Source organism: Periplaneta americana, chromosome 2, assembly GCF_040183065.1.
Source record: "Periplaneta americana isolate PAMFEO1 chromosome 2, P.americana_PAMFEO1_priV1, whole genome shotgun sequence".
NCBI lineage: Eukaryota > Metazoa > Arthropoda > Insecta > Blattodea > Blattidae > Periplaneta > Periplaneta americana.
Window position 1 is genome coordinate 16,403,564 of NC_091118.1, and position 12,955 is coordinate 16,416,518.

Sequence of the window (12,955 nt, forward strand, 5' to 3'; positions counted from 1 at the left end):
CTTTTGACGTTGCCAACAATTTTTGACAGTCATTTGTTTAGCAATACTGCGCCAATTGCAGAAATAATGTTTGTCTGTCATTTGTTTAACAATACTACGCCAGAAACATGGATCGATGGAATGGATCTCAACGAGCAATAGCTGTTAAAACTTTTTATAAAAATGGTGATAGTGCGGCCGCTGTTCGAAGGAAATATCGGCGTTATTTTAATATCGAAACAACAACCACGGTAACATCTGTTAGGTATACCAACATGGATAACACATATTTACAAACACATCTTAACTGGCCTGAACTTTTAAAGAGTTTTTATTCCATGCAAAGGAGAAATGTGTAGCTAACTGTTTCAATTAGATTCAATTTTCATTTCTGTATCTGTATTTATAATAACATGTTATAATTGTATTTATAATTATAATAAAACTGATATTTTTTTTTTTGTTAATACAATATGAAACGTAACTGGCCATATATATCGATTGTAACAATGACAGCATCCATGGATAATAAGGAAGGCCGTGGAATACCATATAAACTGCAGTGTCACTATTTTCGTGTAGTATTCTTATTAATGTTGTAAAATAACGGTCTTACTAATAAAAACTCTATATACAGACGTTTAACTGTCTTATACTTTTACAATGACAGTCTTACTAATAAACCTTGTATAGTTTTTATACGAGACTTATGCAGAGTTGAGACAGAAAACGTTACTAATAAACCGTGAATAAGCTATGGACGTATAAACAGGCTGCAACTATACAATGGGAATTGCTTTGCAGTAGTTATAATACACGAAACCCCTTGTTTAAGCGTTGTATATAGGGAAAAAATGGCCGCCCCTCTAACAGCTGTTCGTATCGACTGTCATTTTATGATGATGTTTACCTTGTAACCACAGAAGAACAAACCAAAGATCATAGAATTATTAGAATAATATTGCTGCAGCTTGTACTCTTTGACCAAACTGTAGTATGGTAATCGATTAGAGCCAGTTGTACTATCGATATTTAACACGCCACACTAGAGCGCTCTACCGGATGCAGTAGAGAACCTCAGATATTCTATTACCTTTCGTAACGAAGTAATGACGAAACTATGACGTAGCTGTGTAACAGTTATACTGTTATACACGACGTATGTAGTGATTACTAGTAAGGAATTTACACACGACTTATAAACGAGCTACTCATTGTATAAGTATTAAGACAGTTAAACGTCTGTATATAGAGTTTTTATTAGTAAGACCTTGAGTAGCTCATTTATACGTCGTGTGTAAATTTCTTACTAATAATCACTACATACGTCGTGTATAACAGTACAACTGTTACACAGCTACGTCATAGTTTCGTCATTACTTCGTTACGAAAGGTAATAGAATATCTGAGGTTCTCTACTGCATCCGGTAGAGCGCTCTAGTGTGGCGTGTTAAGTATCGATAGTACAACTGGCTCTAATCGATTACCATACTATATTTTGGCCAAAGAGTACAAGCTACAGCAATATTATTCTAATTATTCTGTGCTCTTTGGTTTGTTCTTCTGTGGTTACTAGGCAACCATCATCATAAAATGACAGTCGATACGAACAGCTGTTAGAAGGGCGGCCATTTTTTCTCTCTATATACAAGGCTTAAACAAGGGGTTTCGTGTATATAACTACTGCAAAGCAATTCCCATTGTATAGTTACAGGCTGTTTATACGTCCATCGCTTCTGCATGGTTTATTAGTAAAGTTTTCTGTCTCAACTCTGCATAAGTCTAGTATAAAAACTATACACGGTTTATTAGTAAGACTGTAAAAGTATATGAATAATTTAAAATCAATTCATATTAAATAATAACGTGAACATATTATAAAAGTCGTATTTACATGTTAAAAAAACTAATATCAGGAAAATAGCTTTCCATCTCGCCATGTTTGCTAAAGTTCTCGGAAAACGATATAATTTCATATCGGCATATCTTTTGCAGTCCAGTGTACAATATACCTACCAGAAGGCATATCAACTTTAATACCTCTTGTAAGAAACGTAGATTCGTCAGTAAGTCAATCACTATCTATTTCCTTTGAGTTACAATGCTACTAAAATAATTTGTTTTCTAAATCGATTGACACAGGGTGTTAAAAAAAAAGTATCCAATATTTTAGGTGGTGATAGTATGCATCAAAACAAGAAAATAATGTCTAATAAACATGGGTCCTACAACACATACTTTCTGAGATCTGAACACTTGTTCATAGGAGGTGCTCAATGTGACGTCCATTCATGGCAATGCATTCCTCTGCCCTACAATACAGCAGACTACCAGATAATCATACTGTAGTTGACACCCCTGGCATGGAATAATGATACGTCGCAAGGAATACTGAAAACAAAAGTTTGGTTGCGGATATGAGCGGAGTTCAGCAGAGATGGTGTTGTGAATTTTCGTAATCAGCATGTGTGGGCTGATGAAAATCCCCATGCAGTTGAAGAAACAAGGCATCAGAACAGATTCTCAATCAACTTAGGACAGGCGTTCTTGGCGATAGATTAAGGGCCATACGTGCTACCACAGAGATTAACTGGGGTTCGTTATCAGGATTTTCTTATTAATGTATTAAAACAAATTTCAAAGAGTGCGTGATTCCTTACGCCGAAGGGCAGAGGAATGCATTGTCATGAATGGACGTCACATTAAGCACCTCCTAGGAACAAGTGTTCAGATCTCAGAAAGTATGTGTTGTAGGATCCATGTTTATTAGACATTATTTTCTTGTTTTGATTCATACTAGCACCTCCTAAAACAGTGATGTCAAAGCAAGCGCATTTTTCTGACCTTGACGTCGTGCGCGGGCAGCAAGCGCTAAGTATGGAAAGAGGAAGAGTTGTGTATATGAATAAGCAACCTGTTGGATTAAGAAAACAGTGGTGCACAAACTTCAAACGGAACGTGAAATTTTATTCGTTATTTTTATATGGCTTCTTCCTGTTTAATATTATCTATATTGTCTGTAAAACAAAAGTACTAACACTGATGATTTCTTAATATTGCACTTGTGTTTTAAGTCTTAATAACATAATAAGAGAGTTAAGAAGGAATATTCACTTAAATTCCACAGTAGTATAATATTATACTGTATTAAGTGGATGAAACACATCATTCATAAAGAAAGTGATATTCTAAAGAAAGAGATTGAGTATGACATGATAAGTTGGAATTTATATTGATGGTATCTTTAGCCTTACAAAATTAATCAATACACTAATAAAAACAATATTACAGTACAAAGCAAAATTACCTAGGTACTGTATCTGTTTTAAGTGTAACTAATATTGCATAACAAAACTCTTATCACATTATGCTTTTAAGGTGATATTGGTGAGCAACTTCCTATCATCAGAATATTAAATTATTTTCTCAAAATCTGCTAAAGCTATAGAGCTGACATTTTTACAACGCATGGGCACGTATCTTTTGCTTATGATGTAACAGTAGTTGCCTTGTTAATTCATTTCCTTACAAACAATTTGCATACGAATATTTTCAAAAATTTCAATACACTATCTTCAGTAATACGTATTTACGGTATATTAGATTTACGAAAACATTCTGTAAGGCTACTAAATAAATAGGCTTATACCTGAAAATTTCACTTTTCTATACGAAAAGTTGAGAAAATATTTCTTTTTAGAATAAAAAAAATCAAACCTGTGAAAAATGAGCATTAAAATTAAAACTTACATTCTTATAATGCACTTATACTTCTCAGGCAAATCTAAAAATTAACATGGATACAGCCAAGCGGCATATACTACCTCTTTCGTTTGTCTCTTTCCTTTCCGCTGTAAAGCGCTCAGGCTCTCCTGGGCTCTAAAGCGCGCGCTTGCTCCTATGGGTATCAATTGACATGCCTGTCCTAAAATATTGGATACTTTTTAACACACTGTATATACATTGTCAGTATATTGAATGATTTAAAAGAAATTGTCATGTTTAACTCACTAACAGAGAAACTTCATATATATTAATCAGGTGGTCACAAGAATTGAATCAGTTTTTTGAGAAACAACATGTCACATTTTAATAAAATTAAGTTTATTGGTAATTCCTGTCGTACAGAAATAGATATACCGTTTTGTAGAAAAATGCCATAAGTCAAACGTTATTTCTGTTATGACATATGCGTTTGAAAATTAGGTTTCGTGGAGAAGGTCATAAGTCAGTGACAAGGCTGACACTAAGTGAACAAAATTATAGCCCAAGCTGTTGTGTTTGGTAAATTAATTATTTTGTGTCTGGATTTTGAATTTATTAGAATAACGTTCTTTACCTTTGTGTAATGTATTATTGCATTAGAATATTTCATGCAGTACTTAATTATCCTTGTCCTTAGTGACAGTTCATAGAGGTTATAGTAAAAGTTGTTCACATGAAGCAAAAATTATGAAGTGAGCTTCTAAATACTGGTTTTGAGAATCAAATCCATATTATTTTTAACTAAAGTTTCAATTGTTTCATGAAATAAAGAGATTGTTTTATCTTTATCAGATTTTGAGAACCCCCTTAAGTCAAACATTTTGAAACATGAATATTGAATCATATACTTACTTACTTACTTCTACTTACTTATTTACTGGCTTTTAAGGAACCCGGAGGTTCATTGCCGCCCTCACATAAGCCCGCCATTGGTCCCTATCCTCAGCAAGATTAATCCAGTCTCTATCATCATATCCCACCTCACTCAAATCCATTTTAATATTATCTTCCCATCTACGTCTCGGCCTCCCTAAAGATCTTTTTCCCTCCGGCCTCCCAACTAACACTCTATATGCATTTCTGGATTCGCCCATACATGCTACATGCCCTGCCCATCTCAAACCTCTCGATTTAATGTTCCTAATTATGTCAGGTGAAGAATACAATGCGTGCAGTTCTGCGTTGTGTAACTTTCTCCATTCTCCTGTAACTTAATCCCTCTTAGCCCCAAATATTTTCCTAAGAACCTTATTCTCAAACACCCTTAACCTCTGCTCCTCTCTCAAAGTGAGTGTCCAAGTTTCACAACCATATAGAACAACTGATAACATAACTGTTTTATAAATTCTAACTTTCAGATTTTTTGACAGCAGACTAGATGACAAAAGCTTCTCAACCGAATAATAACAGGCATTTCACATATTTATTCTGCGTTTAATTTCCTCCCGAGTGTCATTTATATTTGTTACTGTTGCTCCAAGATATTTGAATTTTTCCTCCTCTTCGAAGGATAAATCTCCAATTTTTATAGTTCCATTTCGTACAATATTCTCGTTCTAATTCATCATACAAGCTATCCTTTATATGGTCGTCTTTCTCTTCTGTAGGGCCGTGAGCATTTATAACTACGATATCGCACCATCTACCCTTAAGTACTAAATACGATAACCTGTCACTGATAAATTCGACCTTTTTTACTGCTGATTTTATTCTTTCATGAACAAAGAATCCTGTTCCTAATTGGTGATTAATGTTTCCTTCGCCATAATACAACAAGTAATCTCCTATTTGTGATATGCCATTCCCATCTAACCTAACCTCTTGTACTCCTACGAAGTCTATTCTATATCTAGCTAGTTCTTTTGCTACTAATGTTACCCCTCCTTTTCTATAAAGACTAGTTACGTTCCAAGTACCAAGTCTCATAACCTTATTCCTTTGCTGTGGTCGTGCCGGAGAATCAGTCCCATTCAGGGGCTTGTTGTTAGGTTTCGTAACGAGCTGTTTTTTACGGTGATGGGTTGTTAACCCTTCGCCCAACCCCCAAGCTGGAGGACCACCCCTTATCGGCTGTCTACGACTGCTTATTTATTATATTCACAGCTACCCTCCATATCTGGAGGCCGTCTCCTCTATCCGCAACCTGAGGACGCGCTATGCCGTGGTGATAGGGACCCACATTCTTTTTAAAAACATCCTTCTGCGTATAGAAATATTCGTTATGCTTTTACCAACATTTTTCATTTCAAATATTTCAATTCTCAACTCATGCATTTCTTTTAAACAGTTTTTTGTGTTTCCCCAAAATTTTGTATTTCGTGTCTTAAGGGCTTTCTCAAGAAACCGATTCAATTATTCTCAATATGGAATACATATAGGATTTCCGTGAGTAATGTCATTAATTTCAGGGATTATTCTTTGAGATATTTCAAACAAAAAGTTAAATACAATTTTTCTCGGTTTTGCTTCCTTTCCGAGATAAAAAGTTGTATTATATGAAACATTTCACAGCGTATTTAAGAAAAGTCATTGACTTAATTTCCAATAGGCCTATGTTCAGTCAATTTAAGAGAGCAGTGCGTTATGATAATAAATTATTAAAATAATTTTAGTAGTGTCTTTTAAATGTTCAGAAATTTGATCTGAACAAATGTAACATTGTAAAATTCCTTTGCGTGACGAAAATTTACATTTGTCCAGATCAAATTCCTGCACATATAAAGGATAAAACTAAAATTCTTTCAATAAATTTATTAGCATAATAGATTGCTCTCTTAAACTGACAGAGAATATTGGGAATTAAATAAAGTAGTAGGTTATTTTACGACGCTTTATCAACATCTCAGGTTATTTATCGTCTGAATGAGATGAAGGTGATAATGCCGGTGAAATGAATCCGGTGTCCAGCACCGAAAGTTACGCAGCATTTGCTCATATTGGGTTGAGGGAAAAACCTCAATCAGGTAACTTGCCCCGACCGGGAATCGAACCCGGGCCACCTGGTTTCACCGGCCAGACGCGCTGACCGTTACTCCACAGGTGTGGAAAATTAAATAAATGACTTTCCCAAAACACGCTATGAAAAATTTAATATAAAACAATTTTTATCTCGGAAAGGAAGTTAAAACGAGAAACATTTTATTTAACATTTTTTGTTTGAAATATCTCAAAGAATAACCCCCTAAAATTAATGAGAATGACATTATTTACGGTTTATTCTGTATATCTGATACTACTCGTAGACAACTAAAATCTTGGAAGTAAGAAAGCAAATACATACGTAGTGATGAATTGTAAAGACAATAGTACATTATGCAACGAGCCTATAATGGTAGTAATTAAGACGCGAGTATGTTTGTTTATGAAACGAGCGCAAGCGAGTTTCATAATTTTCATACGAGCGTCTTAATTACCATTATAGGTAAGTTTCATACGACTTCTTATGCTCGACCATATTTCTAACTTGAAATTATTCATAAGTATTCATGTTATGGTTATGTAAGTGAAGAGCGGAAGTGACCTTCTAAATTGTGAGATGTGCGCAGACGCGAAAGTATTGACTTTTTCCGAGGGACGAATGTCATTGACCTTGATATAATCTAGAGAATAACATGAAGATTAGTCTTGATATAACCCGGAAATTGATTTAGAATTGAAAAACGGGATGACAAATTGAATTTATTTGAATATTATTTACAATTAACGCTAATTATTATTGTAACAGAACATAATCTTCTGTGACAGTATTGGATTTCCAGCCTCCGTGACTTTTCACTAATTGTCTTTCGATTGCATATCCGAGAATAATCGATACTTGCGGTTTCATAATGGTACAATGGTGAATTCTCATTGGCTGAACAATTGAATTATAATGAATAGGTGTACATTAATGAGGTGCATTAAAGGGCTACTACCAGGTGTATAATTACTACATTTCGGCATGGTCGAGCATAAAATATATTATAGGAAGAAATTCTCCACGTATAAAATAATTTTTTTAATAAAATAAAATTTTCTGTAAGCTCTTGTGACCTTTATTTAGCACACCGCTATTTAAAAAACGAAATATATGGACCATATGACGGCCTTGAAAAGAACAATAGGATGTTTGTCATTTAATTACGTTCTTTATTTTTGATTCTATGATTTTCGACTATGAAGATAATTTATCTGTCTTCTAAGAAAAAATTGAACTTTTTCTATAGATGATGAAGGATGAGTGGAACAGAGAAAATTTCTCTCCGGCACCGAGACGCGAACTCAGGTTTTCAACTCTAAGTGCTGACGCTTTATCCACTAAGCCACACCGGATTCGAGTTCTGATGCCGGATTGAATCCTCTCAGTTTAAGTTCTACCTTTAGTGACCTACCCTCAAGTACTGTGTCACAGAATATGTGACGGTGGCACAATGTCCAACACATTATGTACAGAGGTGGAACTTAAACTGAGAGGGATTCGATCCGGCATCGGAACTGGAATCCAGTGTGGCTTAGTGGATAAAGCGTCAGTACGTAGAGATGAAATTCCGGGTTCGGGTCCCGGTGCCGGAGAGAATTTTTCTCCGTTCCACCCATCCTTCATCATCTATAGAAAAAGTTCCTGGTTGAGTGGAAGAGAAGGCCTCATGGCCTTAATTCTGCCAGGGAAAATAAAACTATTATTATTATTATTATTATTATTATTATTATTATTATTATTATTATTATTATTATTATTATTAGCAGGGAGATGCACTATCACCTTTACTTTTTTAACTTCGATCTAGAATATGCCATTAGGAAAGTTCAGGATAACAGGCAGGGTTTGGAATTGAACGGGTTACATCAGCTTCTTGTCTATGCGGATGACGTGAATATGTTAGGAGAAAATACACAAACGATTAGGGAAAACACGGAAATTTTACTTGAAGCAGGTAAAGCGATCGGTTTGGAAGTAAATCCCGAAAAGACTAAGTATATGATTATGTCTCGTGACCAGAATATTGTACGAAATGGAAATATAAAAATTTGAAATTTATCCTTCGAAGAGGTGGAAAAATTCAAATATCTTGGAGCAACAGTAACAAATATAAATGACACTCGGGAGGAAATTAAACGCAGAATAAATATGGGAAATGCGTGTTATTATTCGGTTGAGAAGCTCTTATCATCCAGTCTGCTGTCCAAAAATCTGAAAGAATTTATAAAACAGTTATATTACCGGTTCTTCTGTATGGCTGTGAAACTTGGACTCTCACTCTGAGAGAGGAACATAGGTTAAGGGTGTTTGAGAATAAGGTGCTTACGAAAATATTTGGGGCTAAGCGGGATGAAGTTACAGGAGAATGGAGAAAGTTACACAACATAGAACTGCACGCATTGTATTCTTCACCTGACATAATTAGGAACATTAAATCCAGACGTTTGAGATGGGCAGGGCATGTAGCACGTATGGGCGAATCCAGAAATGCATATAGAGTGTTAGTTGGGAGACCGGAGGGAAAAAGACATTTAGGGAGGCCGAGACGTAGATGGGAGGATATTACAATGGATTTGAGTGAGGTGGGGTATGATGATAGAGACTGGATTAATCTTGCTCAGGATAGGGACCGCTGGCGGGCTTATGTGAGGGCGGCAATGAACCTTCGGGTTCCTTAAAAGCCATTTGTATTATTATCCTTCACCATATGGTAACACAGAATTCCTGCACGAAAATATCATATGTACTTCGGTATATCATAGTAATATCTCTCTACAGAGTTTTCGGATCAATGAAACACAAAGGCCTAATTAGAAACTGTCATATTTTTAACACTTAGGATTTATGGTTATTCTATGTTTTTTGCGACAAATGTTTCTACACACATATAAATTACGTAACAGTAATAGATATATTCATTAATACAACCTGCAGAACTAGTTCCAATTTCTAAACCATTTCCAAAGAAGGGCAATCCCTTTGGTCCTGGTATCGAACTAGCCATTCTTTTGAGCCGGTGGGTCTTGGCGAAAAATATGGCGAAAAAGAGGCCAAGTCCACCCAGAAATATGGAAAGTGCGGTAACCAACATCCCGTTGACGAAATATTTTCATAGACTCGAAGTAATCTGAAACAAAGTGGAAAGTTATGACCAGTAAAACAGATAAAAAGTTGTGGAAGATGCAAAAAATTTCCTTACATATACTCCGGATCACCTTACTTAATACCCTAAAGGTGAAACTTAACCATTTTTCCCCCCCATTACTACATAAGCTAGTGGATTATGGTGATTTTCTAGTTTGAAGGCTGAATTTTCTTTCGCCAACTGCGTTTCGAATTTCGATACTGAGAAATACTAAAACTTGTAATGATTTTCTAACTGTTATGTTGGCAGCAGGAACAGTTGTTGTCGGTAGTGCAAATTCTGAAAATTCAAATTGTTCTAGATTTCTGAGCCGATTACTGGAAGCTAGTGAAATTCGACATACTAATAATTAATTAATCATCATCATCATCATCATCATCATCCTTCACGAATTAGGCCTCTGTAGACCTGTTTCGGCCCCATCTAGCAGTCTTCTTAAAGGTCTTCCTGGTCGACGATGTCCTCTAGGTTTATATTGCATCATAATTTTTGGGATTCTTGAATTTTCCATTCTTCTTACATGATCTAGCCAATTGAATTTGTATCTGCTGATTTTTTCTTCTACTGACTCTACTTCTAATTGTTCTAAAATTTCTTCATTCCTTTTTCGGTCTAAAAGAGTATATCCTGCTGTCCTCCTGAAAAATTTCATTTCCGTTGCTTTGACTCTGTTCACGTCTTTTTTCTTTAATGTCCAAATCTCGCTTCCGTATAAAAGGGAGGGTAATGCTAGTGTATTATATATTTTTATTCTTGTAGATTTTTGTACTAATTAATTAATATCAGTATTAATCATATTAATACATCAGTTATTTTATGTGTTGTGTTGCGTTGTGGTTACAAATCAAGATTATGGTCAGATAAGTGTAAATAAATATAACATATGGTGTGATACATGGGCTATTCCATATGAAATCGATCAGTAAAAAACCTCGCATTTTTTTTAATACTCTAATGTTTTCCCTATTCATACAAGGTGCTGAGGAGAGTGCATTTTCAAAAATATAGGTACTATCGAAAGTCTTTCGTACTATTGAGCGACAAATTTAGCGTATTTTATAAAAACAAGCCTCTTCCAGCGCTCAGAACTCTGGAACCATTTACTGCAGAACATTGAACGAGAGCTCATTTTGAAGCTGACATTTGGTAGGTTATGTTAAGAAGTAATCCTTATTTTTATTGTATACAGAGAGACAGATAATCTGATTTTACTTACTTTTAGGCTTTTTGCCCATTTGTAAAAATGTAAAAAGTATTGAGAAAAAACCTTGCATTATTAAGAGGGATTCGGCATTGTTTGCTTAGTGGCTCGGCAATAAGTTTCGAGGGTATTAAATAAATTATTTTCACACGTCTAGACTTGAACGGCGCAGTACCCCACGCACTAGCCGAGAGCTGAAGATAAGCCAGCGTTGGGCGTCATTTTACTCCTGTGTTTATGAAAACTTGTGATAAAGCTAGCCCAGCCATGACTGCTAGACGACACATCACGTGTTTGTCTCCTGGCCTTGCTTGTCTCGACTATCTACAGTCAGCTGGTTAGTTCACGCCCGTACTATTTATTTCCTTTATTTGATATTTTCAATACTTTCTTATCAACGGTGCACCAGTAAAAAAATATGTGTTTATTTGTACTTTCAATGCGACATCTAACCATGTATTTTTTAAATATTTTTTTTCGTGGCCAAAGGCGTCTTCATGAATAAAAATTTAAATTTCTCCATTTCCATAAAAAGTAAGAAAAACTGTTTACATGTCAATATAAAGTATAATTTTTCAGCATCAAAATAAACCATGATTTTGATCATTGGGTGAAAGGGTTTCGCAGCTACAACAGTTTAAAGTTGCTAATTTTATGAAAATACGACAAATTTAAATATTTTAAATTTAAACACTATGAAGTTCTGATGCCTCAAACTTTGCACAAAGCATTGTATCACAGTTGTCAACGGACAGAAAAAGTTTCATTGTATTTAAAAATTGCAAGGTCAATTTTCTCTATATTTCGGTCGATTTGAGATGGAATAGGCTACATGCTCTTGGCTGATCGATACAAAATGCGCATGGAGACAGCAATCATAACTAGAATAGCAAAATTATTAGGAGTAAGTAAATATTCTTAAATATACATTTCAATGTGGCATTCGGTTTTCGGAGTTTGTACTAATCATTTCATGTGATAAACTAAATACGTTTTTAGGTTAGGTCTCGTAAATCGTAAACTCTTTAGTTTAATCAATGAATTTCATGTTGTCAGATAAAATACATTTTAATATTAGATCATATTAATCATGTGCGGATTGTATACAATACCTTATCTACGCTCTTCGTTATTTGCCAAAAATTATCTAAATAATAAATCTGTAGCCGAAATTTTTCTGGTAATTTTCGATTTTCCAAAACTAATTGGTCCTAATACATATAATTAACCACCCTGAAACCGAAAATCGCTTTTTTGAAATTTTTGTTTGTATGTCTGTCTGTCTGTCTATGTTTGTTACTTTTTCACGCGATAATGGCTGAACGGATTTCGATGAAAATCGGAATATAAATTACGTTCGTTGTAACTTAGATTTTAGGCTATATGGCATTCAAAATATATTATTTAAAAGGGGGGTTATAAGGGGGCCTGAATTAAATAAAACGAAATATCTCTCTTATTATTGATTTTTGTGAAAAATGTTACTTAAAAGTTTCTTTAAAAATAATTTGCGATAAGTTTTATTCCTTGAAAAATTTTGATAGGACTGATATTTAATAAGATAAATGAGTTTTAAAATTAAAATAACTGCCATCTAAGGCCGTGTAATGAATTAAAAAACAAATGACTTCGTCTATAAGGGGCCTTGGACAGCAACAATCGAAAGCTATGAAAGATTGCCTACAGAGAATGTTTCTGTGTTTGTATGAAGTAATATTGGAAGCTAAATTAACCGATTTGTGTAATTAATTATTATTTCACTATTGGAAAGTGTAGTTTCTCTAGATGGACATAATGCTATAATATTATTACAGTAACTTCTGATATAATATAATATAATATAATATAATATAATATAATATAATATAATATAATATAATATAATATAATATAATGTGTAATATTA

The 12,955-nt window shown here is 34.4% G+C and overlaps 1 protein-coding gene across 4 annotated transcripts in view; it reads right to left on the bottom strand.

Annotated features, from left to right (window-relative positions):
- The window catches only part of LOC138714199 (cytochrome P450 4C1-like), a 122,550-nt gene that overhangs the window by 31,038 nt on the left and 78,557 nt on the right, over positions 1-12,955 (bottom strand). For 2 of the 4 annotated variants that reach the window (XM_069846591.1, XM_069846590.1), the window contains one exon: positions 9,632-9,830. The exons of the other annotated variants lie outside the window; for them this stretch is intronic. In XM_069846591.1, coding sequence (XP_069702692.1) covers positions 9,632-9,794 — 163 coding nt within the window. In that variant the 5' untranslated portion in view covers positions 9,795-9,830. The remainder of the gene's footprint in view (positions 1-9,631; positions 9,831-12,955) is intronic. 4 annotated transcript variants of the gene reach the window in all.